The 19,592-nt window shown below is 41.6% G+C and overlaps 1 protein-coding gene across 3 annotated transcripts in view; it reads left to right on the forward strand.

Annotated features, from left to right (window-relative positions):
- The window catches only part of CNTNAP5 (contactin associated protein family member 5), an 810,836-nt gene that overhangs the window by 554,830 nt on the left and 236,414 nt on the right, over positions 1-19,592 (forward strand). For all 3 annotated transcript variants that reach the window (XM_058715579.1, XM_058715580.1, XM_058715581.1), the window contains exon 13: positions 4,290-4,490. In XM_058715579.1, the coding sequence (XP_058571562.1) occupies positions 4,290-4,490 (201 nt within the window). The remainder of the gene's footprint in view (positions 1-4,289; positions 4,491-19,592) is intronic.

Raw genomic sequence — 19,592 nt, forward strand, 5'->3', positions numbered from 1 at the left:
TGAGTGTAACTGGTCCTTCTTGCATTGTAGGGAAACCTCCATTGGTTTCCTTGTGTGGGAGTTCAAGTTCACAGAACTGCAAGAAAGGAGCATTTCCTAGTCCAGGTCTCTTGAAACTGACGTGGTTTCCCCAAGGATCTGCAAAGAGAGGGCTAGTCTCAGTTTGCCCCCTACCCTCTCCTTCAGTGTCTCATGTGTCCTACTTTATGTTCTGGGAAAGAACCCAGAACTACTGGTGAATTACAGAACACAGTAAGAACTACTGTGACAGCCACCAGAGGCCGTCTCCTCCTTGATTTGTTAATAATAGCAGCATCTGCTGTCTGTGGGATCCTTGTGGACAGAGCTGATATATCCTTTATATAACAGGCACGTACAGATTTCTGTGGGATGCTTGATAATTCAGGCACTAATGGAGCTTCTCACACAAATCCCCTCACTTTACAACCACACTGTACAGTTGGCGTTCATTTCTGCTCTCCAGATGCTACTGATGAGGAAACTGGACTAGAGAAGTATTAGTATTCTATTACTAGAGAAGTAATAATTTGACCAATTCTGCCTAACTAGTAAGTGTCGACCTGGTACACAAATCCAGATCTTCTAACTCCAGAGCCCAGTCTGTGTCCACTAATATCCACCAGCCCGTGACCAATTTGACCATCTTGAACATTTAGCTTCATGGGTTCAATTTCAGTTAAAGCACCTGTGGGTCTGTGAGTAGATTCCCACCTCCGCCCACCTAGAAGACAGTTCCAAATGAATCTTTCTTGTTTGAAAATCTTTAGAGCTACAGTTCACATCGACACCCCTTAGCTAAAACTGCCTATCCCCATCCTAGACCAGACATCAGGGGCATCAGGCACCAAAGCTAACTTTCATGAGTGGCATTGACCCTCGCCTTTAATATTTTGTCAAAGTGCAGGACTTAATCTACACCTGCTACCAGTGAAACTGAGGGGGGAAAATAACAGAAAGCAAGAAGAAATAGTATCCAATTACCTCCTTCTTTTCAATCTTTCTTCTTCTAACTCCCAGGGGGAACAAATAATCAGAGGACAAAGGGCATCTTTGAAAGGAAAGCCAGCTAAGAAGCTCTGGGTTTCACATAATCCTCTCTCCTCTTATAACTCATCCTGCATTTGTAGGGCTTGTGATGTCTGAGTAAATCACAGGGGGCCCTTTGGACCTCTTAATTGTTCTTTTGTATCTCCTGTATATTTGCATATATCAAAAAGTGCCAGTAGTTGAGTTATTAGAACTGCCATTCACCCTCAGGTTCCAGAAGTCAGGGTTGGCAACATTAGTGGCTTTAAGATGAAATGTTGTCTCTCTTACACATCTTCCTTTTCCATCTTGCTAAAGATAGAATGTGACTCTGGCAAAATGAGTCAGTGAGTAAATGAATAAGCAAATCAATGAATGAATGCATGAATAATCAGATGAATGGATGTGTGGGTATAAGAATCTGTGTGTATTTGGAGGGAAATGTAAATTCGTATGATTTAATGATGCTGTGTGGACCACTTCTGGCATCAGATGACACAGTGAGACTGGGGACAAGTTTATTGTCTCTCTCTAAGCCTTCATATATCTATATCTCTATGAGTATGTTTGTGTCTGTATCTATAGCTGTACCTGTGTCTATGTCTCTCTGTCTCTCTATCTATCTGTATTTACCATGGTGGAATGTTATATGTACCAGGGATAAGGTATGTAAAATGTCCTTACACGAAAAAGTAACACAGTATCTATTATTATACATTAAACCAGGTGGTTCTTTTCTTCTTCTGAGCACCGTGGACACTTAAAAACTCTCAGTCTTTATTTCTCTGTCCACGATATTGTATTAATGAACAATCACTTTTCTCTGGTAATTATCAGTGTTTGTTTATATTGGCATGAACATTTTTTTGAGTTTCATGTTAATTGTTTGTGTAACATTATTTTTACAAATTAGAATCAACATCCTATCTTTACTTTCAGTCAGAATCTAATAACCTTCATTCTAGTATGTTTTTTGAGAATTTATAGAACATATAATCCTGCCTGTGTGAAACATTGGAGATATGTGGTTATCAGTGGGCTGGTTTTAGGGAATAGTCTGAAGATGATTTAGAACGTTTGAACAGAGTTTAATTTTTTGGCTGCAAGCACTATTTCCTTTTTTGAAGTTGGAAAATACTTTAGAGACAATGGAAACCAAATTTCTTTCTGTCCCTCTTTCTAATATACTGAAACAGAAGAGCAGAGCAGTAAAGTTACTTATCCCAAGTCACCCACGGAATTATGGTAGAAAAAGTATTAAAATTGGGGGTCTTGGTGGCCTGTGTTTTTCCTTTCCAGTTAAATATGCCAACAGCCACAATCCTGCTTCTTAGTAGTACTAATTAATAATAGTTACTTTCAGGGGCGCCTGGGTGGCGCAGTCGGTTAAGCGTCCGACTTCAGCCAGGTCACGATCTCGCGGTCCGTGAGTTCAAGCCCCGCGTCGGGCTCTGGGCTGATGGCTCAGAGCCTGGAGCCTGTTTCCGATTCTGTGTCTCCCTCTCTCTCTGCCCCTCCCCCGTTCATGCTATGTCTCTCTCTGTCCCAAAAATAAATAAAAAACGTTGAAAAAAAATTAAAAAAAAAAAAAATAATAGTTACTTTCAGTATCAGCGCTTATCATTATTGTCTATAGGTATGCCCTGGGTCATTTCTTTACTTCCTAGACCTTGATTTCCTCCTTTGTAAAACTAGGAGGTCAAAGTAGGAGGAAACCACATGATGTCTATGGTAAGTTCTTTTTCAGCTCTGAGGATCTATGAAGAGTAATGATGTTATTATGTGGGCAAGATTCTCGGATGACAAAAGCTTTTTAAGTCTTCCTATTTCCTCATTTGCTTTATTTGTGAACGTGTTCGGAATGAAATTCTATGTCCCATTGCAGTCAACGTTTTAGTGTAGGTTATTAGTACAGAATGTCTGATGGATCTCAGACCATGCCTTGCGACTTCATGTGCTGGGTTGCTATTCCGTATTAAATTCCTGCTGGTATTTCTTTCTTTCTTTCTTTCTTTCTTTCTTTCTTTCTTTCTTTCTTTCTTTCTTTCTTTCTTTCTTTCTTTCTTCTTTCTTTTTTCTACTGATAATAAAACTGAGCCCTAGAAAAGTGAAGTGACTTGTCCAAGCCTGTCATTGGTGGGGGTAGGTTTCAAATACATAAGCTCTAAAACTCAAATGTCTCTGCTCTCTCATCACCATCCATTCTTACCTATAGGAGGTAACACACATTCTCCAAACCTGCTGTAAAGGTCCTCATCTCTGCATGTGAATTTTTATGCAAACCTCTTAAAATATTTTTTTGGTAACTAGAGATAGCATAGAGAATTAAAGCAAAAAGGAACTTCATCTAAGTACCTTGTATGAACAGCATGGATCACATAATCTCACCCTTGTTAATCAGGTGTATTTTACAGATACCTTCTATACGTAGGTCTTTCTATGTGCAGCAAACATTCAGTGGGATACTTGTGTTTCTGTGAGACAATTATCTATGCTAGTGTGTGTCTTGTGGGGAAGTGTGTGTCAGTACCTGGAAGCTACTGGGCTTTTTTTTTTTTTTTTGCGGTCAGACACCCTACATTCCTATTCTTGCTTGGTCATTTGCTCGAGGGTAAGCTGTTCAATTCTTCTCACTTTTCCTTCATTTCTAACATGACATTTCTAACTTCCTTCTGATTTATGTAATGTCACTTTAAAATGAGATAATGGGCATTAAGTGCTTAGCATAAGGGGTTCCACAAGTTTAGCTCCTGTGATTATTAACCCGCATATTTTTTAAATGTTTATTTTTGAGAGAGAGAGACACACACAGACACAGTGCAAGCAGGAGAGGGGCAGAGAGAGAGGGAGACACAGAATTCAAAGCAGGTGCCAGGCTCTGAGCTGTCAGCACAGAGCCCGATGTGGGGCTCGAACTCACAAACCTCGAGATTATGACCTGAGCCAAAGTCAGATGCTTAACTGACTGAGCCACTCTGGCACCCCTATTAACCCCCATATTAAATTAAGGCAGAGCTTTATGAGAAACAGAAATCCTCTGGTCATTTTTTTGTTTGCTTTTTGCACGAGTAGAGCGCTGTAGTGGTGATTGATTGCCCCACGTGGAGACAAGTATCACATTGCTTGAGTGATCTCTTCCCCACCTCCTCCCCACACCTCTGGCTTTATTGAGGTATATAAGCATGATCCCTTTTTGACCTTCCTTCTGATGTCTCCTTCCTTGGGTTGTGTTTTCTGGACAGAGGACAAGATTTGGACATCAGTGCAGCACAACAACACAGAGCTGACCCGGGTGCGGGGCGCCGACCCAGAGAAGCCCTACACCATGGCCTTGGATTATGGCGGCAGCATGGAACAGCTGGAAGCCATGATTGACAGCTCAGAGCACTGTGAGCAGGAGGTAGCCTACCACTGCAGAAGGTCCCGCCTGCTCAACACGCCAGGTAAGGCTCGTCCCTGCTCCTCTGCGTGGGCCACAAGGGCTGACGACAGATAGGCTTCCCAAACACAGAATGTCGAGGACAGGGGTGTCTGCCCACGAGGGGGCTGCAGTGATGGTTGTTCACCCTGCCGCAGAAAGAAACAAGGTCGGGAGAGGACCAGGGATGGATTTCTCATCCTGTCTCTGACTCCCAGGTGTGGCCGAGAGCGAGCTTTGCAGCCTCTCACAGTTCCATCCTGATGTGCAAAAAGACAAAGAAGACCACACCCACCCTCCAACAGCTGAGAGAATGAGAAGGTTCTTGAGAGCAGCAGTACTCAAAGAGAGCATTTAAACTAGACATAGAAGGTGTGGACTTGGGAAGAGATTTCTCTGGGAAAGGGAATAGCATATGAGAAAGCACGAAGGATCTCAGCACATTCACCAAAAAGCAATGAGTTCTTTCCAGGGCAAGATATGCAGAGGGACGTGGTGTTGGGCAAGGAGGCCAGCAGGACAGGCAGGGACAATCCTGTGTGTTCCCAGCTCTAGTGTTACCTGGAAAGTACAGGCCTCCATGGAAATGACTCTTTTTAAAAATAAGGTTGCTGTTAGAAAAACAACAACAACAACAACAACAAGCAAACAGACTTCTAGGACTCTTACCAGAACCCAAAAGGGTTTTTTTTGCAAAATGTCAGGAGGGCTTTGTCAAAGTTCATGGGTACTCTGGGAATCCATCATTTTCTGTGACTATCAGTTTATCATCTGTTCCATGGTCTTTAAAAAAAAAAAAAAGAAAGAAAGAAAGAAAAGAAAAAGAAAAAGAAAAAAGCCAAGAACCACAGGGACATAGAATATCCAAGAATGGGTGTCACAATCTGTCACCTCAAGAAACTTACAACCCCATTATGCTTAGAAGTTAGGAAGTTTGAAAGGCTGGAGAAGATTAGACAGTGGGAATGTCAACAAAGGAGAAGTGATAGAAGCCTAACTAAATATAACATGCCGCCTCACTGATCTAGAATCTTTAGGAAAGACGTTGTTCCACATAAGTGAATTTTCCAGATAAGTGTCACTTATCCCTTTAAGCACAAAAATGTTTTCAAAGAGTTTTTAACTATTTGAAATGAAAATCTTTCTCAAATGGATTACATGCTTCCCCGCTTTCTTAAACAGAGGGTTCTGAACATAAAATGTAACCTTTTCTTGATGACTAGAGATCATCATTGTGAAAATCAATTACCGTACTCTCCTTGGCTTCAGCCATGCTCACAGGGCCGATTGGATCTGAGGCACCGGGTGCTGGCCCTCCCTGGTGTCCTCAGATGTGCTGCTTGAGAGGCTCCATGTTGATACGTGTTCCCATGTCTCTCTATTCTGGCTATCAAGCCTGCACCTGTCACTCTCGGCACTATTCAGAGTACCTGTGTCTGGAGAACCAACCTACCCTCTTTTCCTTGAGTGGTTTCTAGTTTTCTGAGGATTGTGTTTGGTGGAATTTTCAGAAAAATGGGGTAATGTTCATTCTGACCATGGATTCCCTTTAGTGTATGTATCGTGTGATATCAGTTTGGTGACACCATTGCCTTTGTATGTGCTTTTTTTTTTTTTCCCCTAAGTCAACTGTCATCAGATCCCTGAGTATATTCAAGTGCAAGGTCATGGATTTGGGGGCACATATTGAGAGGGACTCTGCCTCTTACTACTTCGAGAAACTTGTGCACGTTGCTACCTTTCCACTAGCAATTTCAGCACCTGAGCGATTTTGTCCTGGTACTTATTAGGTGTTCAACAAATGCGGGTGTCGTATTTCTTTCCTTGCTCACAGCTTCAGTCCCAGCGGAGAAGGTCCAGATTTGCACTGCCATGAGAAATAGGTTCAAAGGATGATTTTATTTCTACTTCAGTGGTATAAATTGAAGAATTATAATAATTATAACTCACGCATGCAGATAATCTCACCACCCAGAGAGACCAATGTTGCACTTAGGTATGCGTTCTTCCGGACATTTTCCCACATGTGTGTTCACAGAAACACAGTGAGAAGATACTGTCTGTGTCTTGGGGTTGAGAACGCTCATTAATCGTCTTTTGCCCCATGGGTTATGAATCAAATGAGGTATGTGAACAAATTCAATGGACATGTGCACCCAGTGTCTGCTTTTTTTTCTGGCGAGCTGGCTTGCATAAACCAGGCACTGCTTGTGGGTGGGGTAGGACTGCAGACAGAGAGCCCCTTAGAGATGTGGCCCCAACTTCACAGCCTTCAGTGCAGGGATGGATCCTGACTCAGTGGTGCTTACCTCCCAGAAATGGGCAGACAACCATGTACCATTGTGGGAACATGAATGAATCCCCAGCCAGGGCCTAGTGGACTGCTTTTGTCAGGCTGTTACAATAAAATGCCGCAGATTGGCTGTCTTATAAAAAAAAAAAAAAGAAAAAAAAAGAGAGAGAGAGAGAGAGAGAGAGAGGGAGGGAGGGAGGGAGGGAGGGAGGGAGGGAGATCAGGTTCTGGGACCCGGCTTCACCTGTGGTCAAACCAGGGATGCCATTTCTGATACACTGTGCAGACCTCACAGATCCAGACGTTAGAAGCAAGTCAAGTAGTCTGGGTAAGTCAAGTAAGTCAAGTTAGAAGTAAGTCAAGTTAGAAGTAAGTCAAGTTAGAAGCAAGTCAAGTAGTCTGGGCAAGTCAAGTAAGTCAAGTAGTTAGTAAGTTAAGTTAGAAGTAAGTCAAGTTAGAAGCAAGTCAAGTAGTCTGAGGCCCTGTGATCATCAGGGTGGCTTGAATTAGGGCGAATCCCTGGGTATCTTCAAAGGGGGTGCAGCATTCTTCCTGAGGTTCAGCTGCATCCAGGGCTCATGCATACCTTCCCAGGGTGGCCCCGAGGACCCCCGCAAGGGCATTCCCAGAGCCTCTTTCTGTCTGCTCTCAGCTCTGGATTTGGCTCCAGGTGTCTAGGAGCAGCAGGGGGAGAAGGAAAAGGAAGACAGGCAGGAGAAGTTCAGGCTTGGTTCACCTCTGTGTATTTTTCATTCAGTCAGTGACTGAACCATGACACTGTCATTTTCTGGCAGTTTCCTCTGATATCCTTCCCCAGGGTTGCTGATAAGCGCCAGCCAATGGAATGTGTCATCTGTCTCGTTAACTGAAGATTTATGCTACAAACTCTCTGAAGGGCCAGAATTCCAAGCCTCAGGTGTCCATGGGAAAGGTGTCTTTGCTATTCCCATGCATCTTTGTAGTCATTTTCCCTGGGCTTCTACTTACTACCCTGGACTTTATGCAGGGCCTGTGGTCCCGTGCTACAGAGTAGTTTCCAGGACAGGAATCAGCAGCCTGACAGTACTCAGGGCACCTTGTCACCAGGATAGGAGGTGGCCAGGAACATTGTCCCCAGGAACAAGGGCTACCCTGGTTGAGCCCAGGCATTTCTCACTGCCAGCATCTTCCTAGGAATTTTGCCCAAGGCTGGGGTCCTGAGGGCAACATGTGATGTACATGTGAAATAAAATAGAACCCAGCTTAGGAAACACACAGAAGACACAGAAAGAAATATTGAGTCCACGATCTGGAGGATGCTTTAATACTTGGCCAGTTAGCTCTATAACCCATAAGGAAGACCAGATTGAAAGGGGCAGAGGAAGGTGATCACCTGGGGGAACCCAGTGCCCAGGTCGCTGGTGGGGATGAGGACCGAAAGCCCTGTCTATCCCAAAAATCTCTTCCATAGTCTCCATGGCACCACGACTTTCCTCATTAGATTCTCTCATTGGAGTTTATCTGGCGTTTGCATCTTTTTATACTTAACCCCTCTGTGGAGTGAAAGTCTATTTGGGAATATTCTCCCCAATAAAACTGTGAGCTCTCTAAGGCAGAGGTAAAAAGTCATAATTGAAACATATGAACACTGAAATATCTTGAAAATACATAGGAAAATTGAGACTCCATTACATTGAAATTAATAGCCATAGGATATATTGAGCTGGAGTTTACTTTGGTTCTGGAAAGAAAGCATTTACCAAGCAAATCAGCCAAGCAAACAAGTTTGCCATGAGGATTAAGTTCCTCAGTAGAACTAGTTACTTAGTCCCCTAGAGTGCTTCAGAGTCCCCATTTCCCTACCTGTAATGGGCTAACATCATTCCTGTCCATCCATCTATCCATCCATCCATCCATCCATCCATCCATTCAGGCAGGCACATGAGTGGTTTCCACTTGGGGTCAGTTGCTTTACCCAGCTATGTCCCAATGGATTTGAAAGTGATTAAATCCTATTTCTTTTAAACTCTTCCAAAACTTTCAATTTTGTTCTTTTCCCTTAATTAATGATATTTTAGTGAGTATGCAGCTAACTGGCTATATATATGTATACATATATACAAGTGTATATATATATATATATATATATGCATATGTATATATATATATATAATGTTGATATATAGTTTAGATTATATATAAATATATAGTGTAGCATGTATGAATATATCATATATACACACCATACACTATAGCGTATGTGCTATATAATGTATATTATGTAATTGCATACATACATATTACATACTTTGTGTATGTCCAAATATTATCTACAAATGCACTTGTGTGTACAAACCCTCTTGTGCATTTGTAATATTTGGTTTCAGATGTGTACAAAACAAATGATCAGACTTATAAATCTAGTTAAGGAATTGTGATAGAGAAAAGTCAAATCATGGATAGAAACAGGTAGCTTTTCAGGGTACTCTGGAGTTAACTAAACCTAAAACTCTTTGTCCCCAGTATTTGTACCAAACATGGTACAAATATTAACAGATGATTATATTTTCTTTCAAACAATAAGCATTTATTGGTTCTCTCCATTTGGTATCACATACTTTTCTGTCTGGTGGGAATGAAACACTGAAAAAACAGAGTTCCTGCCCCCATGATTGTAGCAAGTTACGAGAGAGACAGACCAAACACACACGAACACTCCCACCCCCACCCCACACATGCTCAGTTCATGAACAGCATGAAGGAGAAAAGTTGAGAAGCACAAGGATCCTGAGAGTGACCAGGCCTGGGGAGTTCTGTTTCATAACAGGGTAGGAGGGGCAACCATCAGAATCTTGGACTAGGAGGGGCAACCATCAGAATCTTGGGTAAAGAGAAGGTGTGGGCCATGTGCTATCTGGGACAGAAGATTCCAGGCAGAGGAACAGCAAGAGGGCCAGTGAGGCTAGTGGAGAGAGAAGAAGGAATGGGGTGATAGGAGAATGAGGCTGGGGTATCCAGAAACCAGATCATGACAGGTCTAGGGCTACGGGTTTTATCCTGAGTGTGCAGGGAAGTCACCAGAACATTGAAGCAAAGGATTGCTCACTCTTCCTCTTCCTATTTCAAATCCAAAGGCTAGTGTCAGTTTATTTAAGTCAGGCTAAACCAGGTATCTGTAATTTGCTAGGTCCATAGACAGTTTAGGTCACTCCTTATGCCTGATGAGCTAGAAATAGCTACTAGCTCTCCGAGGACAGAAGCCTTGTCTTATATAGCCCCGATCCCCACAGTCTAGCTGAGCACTGTCAGCAAAAGTCTTAGAGGCCACCTCTGATTGCTTCTGATTCATGGCAGTACTTTTGTCCTTGTTCCCCCAATTACACTGAGTTGAGATTGCATTGGCCCCTTCACCCATTATTTTACTACTTCCCACCTACCCCCACCACATTCATAAATTCTAGAGGAGGTCTCTATGGGAGCTGGGATCCTTGTCCTTTGCAGCACACCCTTCCCTCCCTTTTCTTCCTCCCTCCCTTCATCCCTTCCTTCCTTTCTTCCTCCTTTCTTTCCTTCCTTCCTTCCCTCCCTCCAACATACACACACACATGTGTGCACATACATGTATAATTGATCCCCAAATCCATAGTCCTTTTGTTAAGCCATGTCGTCACCATTCTACTTAAAACAATTTTGTCACAGAAACAGCATAATCAAGATCACAAAACTGTGGCATGACACCTGAAAAACAAAAATACCAGGGCAGTATTTGAAATCTCTTTAACAAAAGATTATTTCTACTTTAGGTACAGCAAGAATCGTAAACAAGATCATGACTCCTGTAAGGCATACTCTTTGGTATTACCACTGCTGCTGTTGATTTTGGTTCTTGGCTACTGGGAGCCTTCTTTCTGGATGGCATTTCTAATGCATTATCTCACTTAATCCTCTCAATGGTCTTATGAAGTCTGTATTATCATTCTCATTTTTTCACAGAAGTGAGGCTCTAATAACTTAGATGGTCTGCCCAGGGTCTTATAGATACTAAATACTGGACACCAGTTCCAAATAAATGTCTTTGACTTTAACCTCAATGTACATTCCAGACTAACATGCAGCAAAAGAAGAAAGGTCTCACAGAGGGACGGGGTCTCAGGGCAAATATCCCAAGAGAGGGAGAGGGAAGGCTGAACCTAGATTGCATTTTCTTACCTAGTGTTGAAAGTCATGCCTTATTATTTCTGCCATTTTCTAATTATAAGATAGTCACTCACACTGGCCCACATTCAAGGGGATGTCAATTTCATTCCATCTTTTCATGGGGTGAGTGAATGGACACTCATATGTTCTTTAAAATTTCGTATAGATACTCAACCAGCCTAAGGAACAGAGCAAATGGAAGGCAGAATCAGGAGTCAAATTCATATCTCTACAACTCTGTGTAGATGTTTGCACTCTACTGTCCTGCTGGCCAATAAGTCAGTTCTAGTTCAAACAGGAAATGTGTCTGACTCTCCATTTTTCCCTCTTAGGGACTTTTGTTACCCTTAAAATAGCATGGCTAAAATGTGTTTATAAGAGTTTGCCATAGGTCTTTAAAAAATATAAAGAGACTATCACATGAATCAAGGCAATGCATTTTACTGTTCATGAAAGCCACCTTTCCTAATGTCCTAATAATTCACTCTTGGTGTTTTGCTAGGGACATAGAGTCAAAATTAGAGGTGGGTGGATTTTACAAAGAAGACCTACACCTTAGAGGAGCTGGAGATGTGGGTGTGTATCTAAGGGAAATAAAAAATACCCCACATCAATTCAAAAGATATGTGTCTGGTTGCAAATAAATTGCTTTCCAGACCATTGATTCCTTCAGTAGTCAATGTGGATTGCTCAATAATCAACATTTAGACCCTGTATGAGATAAAGTTTTTATTTTTCTCACCACTCTATGAAATGCTGTGTTCACTTAATTTATCTTGAGTACTTACAGGAAACAGGTTCTTTATTTTTTTTTATTTTTTTTTAATTTTTTTTTTATTTTAAGATGTAGTATAGTGGTGGGGTGCCTGGGTAGCTCAGTCAGTTAAGTGCCCGACTTCGGTTCAGGTCATGGTCTGGCAGTTCGTGAGTTCAAGCCCGGTGTCTGGTTCTGTGCTGACAGCTCAGAGCCTGAAGCCTGCTTCAGACTGTGTTTTTTTCTCTCTTTCTCTCTCTCCCCCACTTGCACTCTGTCTCTCTCTGTCTCTCAAAAATAAATAAACATTAAAAATTTTATATAAACAAAGATATAGTACAGTGGCAACAACATGAAAAGAGCATGAATTTTGGAATCATAGAAAATGGTTTTAAATTTTACTTTTTCTACTTCTTAGCTCTGAGCATGTGAGCATATTACATGGACTCTCTGAGCCTCAGTTTCTTTATCTGTAAATGTAATAAGACAGATGTTGTGTCTTGCATATAGTAAACATTCAAGATACTACTGTTATTTTAGCTAGTATTTTATCACATTTTCCAAAGAGCAAGGGGAATATTAGTTCTCCTGGCTACCAGGTGAGGGTCTCAGAATCCTATTTTATGACTGGTGAAAAAGTTGAATTTTGGGATCTGTCTCTTGTTGATTTATTATGGGCATACTGACTTCTAAACTAAAGTTTAGGTATTTGTAAATGTGGTATTTTCTTACCTAATAGCACTGTTGAAAGTGTTACAGTTAAGTCTATGCCCACCCCACTCCCACTGCCGACCACTCAAATCCATTCATCTATTTTTATTTTATTTTTTTTTCATTTCAATGAAGGACACCATCCAGTTTCTCAAGGCCAAAGCCTAGGACTCATTCCCTCCGTACTGTCTCTGTTCCCCATCCAGTATACATCAGCAAATATTCAAACTCATCAGTCACAGCTGACTTTGACCCCAGCCTTTTCCCTTCATTTCCACTGTTAACCGCCTACGTTCAAACTTCACCCTCTCTAGACTGGACAAATGCATCACATCCCTTCTCCTCTCCTCTCCTATCCCACCCCTACCCTACCTCCCTACATTTTCTATCTCACACAGCAGACAATGTGATGATCTTCCTAAAATGAGATTATATGAAACTGCCTTTAAATCCTTCTCAGACTCCTTACCATGGCCTATAGAGCTCTGCAAGCTGAGCCCACTCCCCAGTTCATGTTCCCCCACGCCCTCCCTAAACCTTTTATTCTATTCCTTGATAAACTAGCCCTCTACATCTTAAAGAGATGCACTCTCTGTTTTCTCTACTCAAAAATTTTCTTCCTCTTCCCATGATTAGATGTCAACTTAAATTTTACATACAACTGGGGTGCCTGGGTGGCTCAGTCGGTTAAGTGTCTGACTCTTGATTTTGGCTCATCATGAGCTCATGGTTCGTGATCGAGCTCTGAGTTGGACTCTATGTTAACAGCACAGAGCTTTCTTGGGAATCTCTCTCTCTCTCTCTCTCTCTCTCTCTCTTTCTCTCTTTCTTCCCCTCCCCCACTCATGCTCACTCTCTCTCTCAAAATAATAAAACATTTAAAAATTTTTACATACAACTAAAGTATATACTCTATCATTTTTTATCACTTCATCCTATTTTAATATTCTGCACAGAGGTTATTACTACCTGATATTTTCTTCCTATTTGTTTGTTTACTATCTGCCTCTGTCAGTAGAATGTGAGCTCCATGAGGGAGGGATCCTTCTTTGTTTAATTCACCACTTTATGCCCCAAGTGCCTAGAACAATACCTGGCACCCAGGAAACATGGAGGGAGCAGTTGTTGAATGAATAGAATATTCCACCTCAATGAATAGTTAGTATCACTGGTGTCCATATTATGTCAGGACCCATGATAAAAGAAGTACATTTGGCTAAACCTGCTGCAGAGACCTTTGTAAGCAGAGAGGAGTTTGTGAGTGGGAAGGGCAAGACTGGGAGGTGGGAGCCACCATTCTGCTTCTGGCTCCAACACAGACTCTCTGTGACCTTGAACAACTTACTTACACATTTTAATGGACCTCAATTTCTCTTCTTTAACCTTAGTGGGTTATATTTGATGTTCCCTAAGTGCCCTTCCCACTGTGACACTTCATGACTCTACTAACCAACACAAAGTGAGTTAAAATGCATGTGATGGTTTATTACTTTCTTGTCACTGTAAGGAACTGGAGGAGTCAGTAAAACAAAAACAAAAACAAAAAAAAAGAGGATTTTCCTAAGACTCTGAAGACAATGAAATATGATAATTTATTTATATAGTAGGTGACGTTTTTCATACCCTCATGCACCTGATCTTCTCCTCAGAACATTTTTACATATGGTGATACCGATTGTGCAGGGAAGGTGCGAAACTTCCCCAAGGTCCTAACAAGAGTGGCAGGGTTAAGAATTTCTAGCCTTAGAGTAAGTATGCATGTCTTATAGTAGTTACTTTATATATAGTAAATATATAGTATTTACTGCAGTGGTTGGGAGGTGGTGTGGAAAGGGAGTGATACCAACTGCACCGATGAGGCCCGTCAGTCTGCACACACTTCGTGTCTAATGGCAGCTCAGTTTGTTATGGGGAGTCATGGCTGACCCGGCATTTTCCTCCCGCCTGGGTCCTCACTGCAACGGTGCCAGAGCGAAGGCAGCAGCGTGCCCATGAAGAATGCAGGCATCACTTGTCTTGGGCTACTGCATATCAGTCATGTGACCTTAGAATAGGTACTCAACAGCCGTCAGCCTCAGGTTCCCCATCTCAAAGAATGCAGATGACATAAATAACGCTAATTGTACTCACATCATTTCTAAGGATAAAAATAGGTGGAAACTTTATAATTGAAGTTCCTCAATTTACCTAAGTTCATTTGAAATGACACAGGTGTCTTTCTCTACCTAACTCCCCCCGCCCTCTCACTTTTGCTGAGAGACAAGAATGAGCGCATTATGGTGGTTTTATTCCTCCATGCTTTCCTATGCACGTGTGCGCCTGCACCCCTGTGTGTGCCTGTGTGCACGTGTGTGCGTAAGTGCACGTGCAGGATCTGATGAGAAATACCAAGCAATGTGCTGGGTGCTGTGCAGATGTCAAACCATAATCTCAGTATTTCATGGTGGACATGTTTTAGGCTCTGAAGCAATAGGTAGGTAGGTAGGTAGGTAGGTAGATAAAAATAAATAACTCAGCTCCCCTGTTCTGCCACTTCTTTGCCAAGTGGCCATTGTCAGGGTATATAACCAAAGTTTCTGAGTCACATTGTCCCATCTGCACAATGGGTAACATATTAACCCAATTTGCAGCCTTTTTCAGGGATTGCGAACATATACACAAAGGGGTTGACCACACTGACTGCTACCATTTAAGGAGCCTGTGCCCTTGTCGATAGAATTAGAGACAATATTTAGAAGTTAGAAGGATGTAAAGTGCTCCAGAAATGAACAATCAATTCCATTTAGGTGAATCTTGGAGATCTTCTGTGGTAAGGCTTTACTTTTGAGACACAGCATGGATAAGAGTCACTGTGAGGGGGAGAGGCATAGAGCGAGACCATTCTTAGGGAGTGGAGGAGAATCCTATTTAGGAGTGAAGTAGTTGATAGTGTTGCTATTTATTTCAGTGAGGAGGCAGAAAGGATGGGAAGGAAGATGGGTAGGAAGGAGGGAGGGCCTTCTATGTTGCAGATACCTTCCAACATGCTTCTGTAGATGAACTTCACTACTTCTGCTGAGTGAAGACTGGAAAATGATACAATCGGAAGACTAGCCATGAAGCCGTAGAAACAGCTGACTGGGTCAGGAGGACACTACAGACAAGGAGACTAGTGAGGTCCATCTCTGCAGTCAAGGGAAGAGGTAAGAAGCATGGGGTCATAGAAATAGGAAAGGAAACAAGAGAGCGATCAGATTGCTCTTGATGAACAAAATAGACTCAAGGAATGCTGTTCAATGGGAATGTAAAAAGTTTTCTAACAACTGCATTATAAACATAAAAAGAAACAGGCAAGATGAATTTTAATACTATGTTTTATTTGTGACAATATATCCAAAATAGTATCTATTCAATGTCTAATTAGGCGAAATGAATTTTAATACTATGCTTTATTTGTGATGATATATCCAAAATAGTATCTATTCAATGTCTAATTAGCAGAAGAAAATTATTACGATTTATTTTATTTTTCCCAAATCTTGAAAATCTGATGGGTATTTTGCATTTACAACACATTACAACACATTTCAAGAGCTGAATCGTTACATGTGGCTAGTGGCTACCATATTGGATAGTGCAGGTCAAAAACGTTTTCATTCGGGATAAGGCTTCCAGCGCAAAACCAATTAACAGAAAAATTGGAGTTAAGTGGCTAGAGTGTGTTTATTCTAGTAGGGAATAAAGTAGATTTTGTACTCAGTGTGCTGATTTTGAGATATGGGATGGGCGGTTAGGCTAGCGGGCTGTGCTGAGGCCTGAGGTCAGGGGTCAGAAGTGGCAGGGTCACAGGTGAGCAGAGTGGGAGACATCAAGTCCATTAAATAGCACATTAGGGGAAGGGTGCTAAGGGGAAGTGGGGTGGGGGTGATAAAAGAAAGCTGTAAGCAGTGAGAATGGGGCCCTAGGGTGATGTGATAAAGGAAGCAGTGTGGGAAGCAAACAGTGCCCGAGCCCTGGAGATCCCATAAGTGCACAGCGTAAAAGTTCTAAGCAACAGTCATGGAAATATTGCAGAGGGGATCTCTGCAGCCCTAAAGATGGGTTACTGTTAGGAATAATCGACTCTCATACTCTTAAAAGTTGGTATAAAGGCGAAGAGGGGGTCTAGAGTCCCTGTATCCAGCTGTGGAAGTTCAGCCAACAAGAGAATCAAGGAGTACCAGGATCACTAATTATTATAACAGTAACACCCCCAGCAGTGATGGCAGCACCTGACAGATGTGTAGCATGTGGGTGTGTGCATACATGTGTATACAGATACATATGTCCATGCATGCATATTTGTGTGTGCGTGTATGCATATTTAAACACACATGCTATTTTATATTTTTTCATCGCCAATTAATAAGGTGTTATTATTCCAGATACATAAATGAGGAAATGGAGACTTCAAAGTAAAGTAACTTGCTGTAGGTCGTACATGGACCATCCAAATTCAAGTAGCTCTAACTTCAAAGGTCATACTCCTAAAAGTCAGAGACAGATATCAAGAGAAGATGAAGGAAAAAGCAGAATCAAGATCCTGAGTCCAGATAACTTATTCTGTGGGCTGATTCTGCCAAATGAAGAGAGATGTGTTTACTGAAGAGAACATATCAATATAGGGTACATGTAGCTAATTATAACATGTCATGTGTATATACATATATAAAACAAATCCATGTATACATATGTATACATACACAAATACCTGTATATGATATGTATATATGCATTTTATTCAGTTTTTCTTTTCAGGCTCCTAATGATCCCCATGTAGGGGACACTTAAAATAGAGAAAAAAAGAAAAGAAACAATATTAGCATGAAGCCTAGCTTTCGAATCTAATAGCTTTAATGTGCCAGGATTTTCAATATGTATTTTTCAGTTCCTAGTATAGATGGATTGTACACCCATCTCATTTAATCTTTATAATGTCATGAGCCATGTTTTTACTGATAAACAAACTGAGGGTCAATGAAGCTAAGTGAAGGAAGAACCACATGACCCTATCCATATCTGAACAAACACAAGTGACTCTAATAAAACCTGTGGTGATTAACTTCAGTTTGGTGGACAAATGAAAACAATCCTTGTTTTAGTCTGCCAGGTCACCAGCTCCTCAGAAGCCAGTTATACAATATTCTCTTGAACTGAATCAGGACAAGGCTGGATTTTGCCCAGTAAACTAGTATTATATATACAGCCAAGTCACTACAAAATCTCTCTGGGCAATCATTTCATAAGATGTCCCCAAGAATAGAAAACTAATTCTCTCTGTGAACACATCGCTGACAGGGAAAAGAAGTCAGATAAGAAGAAAATCAGAAATGAAGTTGCTGACACCCTAACAGACCATCTGTATATTCAGCAGAGTTTTTGGATTGAGTTTAGAGAGGATAAGACGTCACAATATTGGAGTAGGTTGCAGAAACCCACTTGGGAAGTTTAAGACAGAGACAAAGGAAAGAAGGAAGAGAGGGAATGAGAGAGGGGAGAGAAATAGAGGGACAGGGGGTGGGGGTGAGTGTCATGGAGAGAGAGAGGGAGGGAGGGAGGGAGAAGAAAAATAACCCCTTTGAGGAAATTGTCTCTGAATTAGAATCCTGTGTTCTGTTTACTGTGTATCTTGAATAAAGTTGAACAGATTCTCAACTTGGAGATATGATCCTAGGGCAGATAGCCCTGTGTGATCTTCCCAAGGGCCTCAAGTTATGAAGTTGAAAAGAGGAGTCCATGACAACAGACATAGACATGACAACTCTTCTAACCAGGTCCCCCTACAATGAGCTTCTTAAAGGGAGAAATGGTTATGGTGGCAATAGGAACCCTAGGATGACAATCTGTTGGTAGCTGAGAGGCACAGAAAACCTACATTTCCTCAGCAGCAGAAATGAAATAAAAAGTATTTGCCAAGTGAGACTTTTCTACCTCTGAGTGTTTAAGAATAACTACTTGGTCTTACTCATTTCTGAACACCTCTTCTAGAGTCTTGCCTGTACCTGGCACAAAGCAGGTGCTCAAAATTCTTCCTTGTATGTGAAAATCATATGAGAATATGGTTTTAACAAAGTACTTGGAAAACAATAATGGCATTCCTGTATCAGACAGGATTGGCTAAATTATGCTGCAGTGGTCATAACAAAATAAAAACCAGAATTTCTCTATGGCTTAAGATAACAAGGTTTCATTTGTCATGTAGACCAGATACTCATCAGGGAGTGGTTTGGGGCCCTGCCTTCAGTCTTCTCACTCCATGACCCAGAGTCATGGAGTAGCTCCTCCTTGGGGGTTGCTGGTCACCTTGGAAGAGGAAGAGAGGGCTCTGGAGCGCCTCAACTCTGCTCTAGCCTGGAGTGACATATGTCACTTCAGCTTACAATTCATTGCCCAAAATGAAAGACATAGGGGAGGAAAAGTAATTTTTCCTCAAAACTTTTGAGTTTCTTGGCTAAGACCCCTGTGAGAAAAGACAGATGAACAAGAGAAAAACAAACAGAAGTTTATTAACATGTATATCTCATGTATACACAAGAGATGCCCAGGGAGAAATGAACAATTCAAAGAAGTGGCTTAGAACTCTAGCTTATATGACAGTGCAGCAAAGAACAGTACATCTGTGGAGACATGATAAGACAAAGGAAAACAGTTTTAGGTTTCCAAGAGCAGAGGTAAAGGCCAGTGAGTAAAATTGTTATGTAGATTCCTCTGGTGCCATCTCTAGGCTGATAGGGTCTAAAGTTGTTGGCAATTGGTTAACGTTTGTCCTCCTAAACAGAGAGAGGAGGAATAACTTCATAAATGTGTGTCCTGCTTTCAGGCAAATTTAGGGAAGACGAGGAGGTTTGTTTGTCTCTACTTCTCAGTTACCTTCAGCTCAAAATAATCCTTAGGGCAAGTGGCATATTTTGAAGTGTCACATTGTGCTAGCCTTCAAATACCTATAACCCCAAGGGGACCAGAAACTATAATGCCACCATATGCCTGCAAGATGAAGAAGCAGAAATAATTGGTGCATAGCCTCAGTGCCCATCACAGAGTTCGGGGGGGTGGGGGTGGGGTGGGGAGGGAAGAACAGGGACGAAAAGAACTGAAAACAAAGTCATACCCTAATTAGAGTTGAAATAAAAGGGCATGCTTGCAATATTGCTTTCTTCTTGTCGTCTACTACAAGA

The sequence above is a fragment of the Neofelis nebulosa genome, chromosome 2 (assembly GCF_028018385.1).
Source record: "Neofelis nebulosa isolate mNeoNeb1 chromosome 2, mNeoNeb1.pri, whole genome shotgun sequence".
Taxonomy (NCBI): domain Eukaryota; kingdom Metazoa; phylum Chordata; class Mammalia; order Carnivora; family Felidae; genus Neofelis; species Neofelis nebulosa.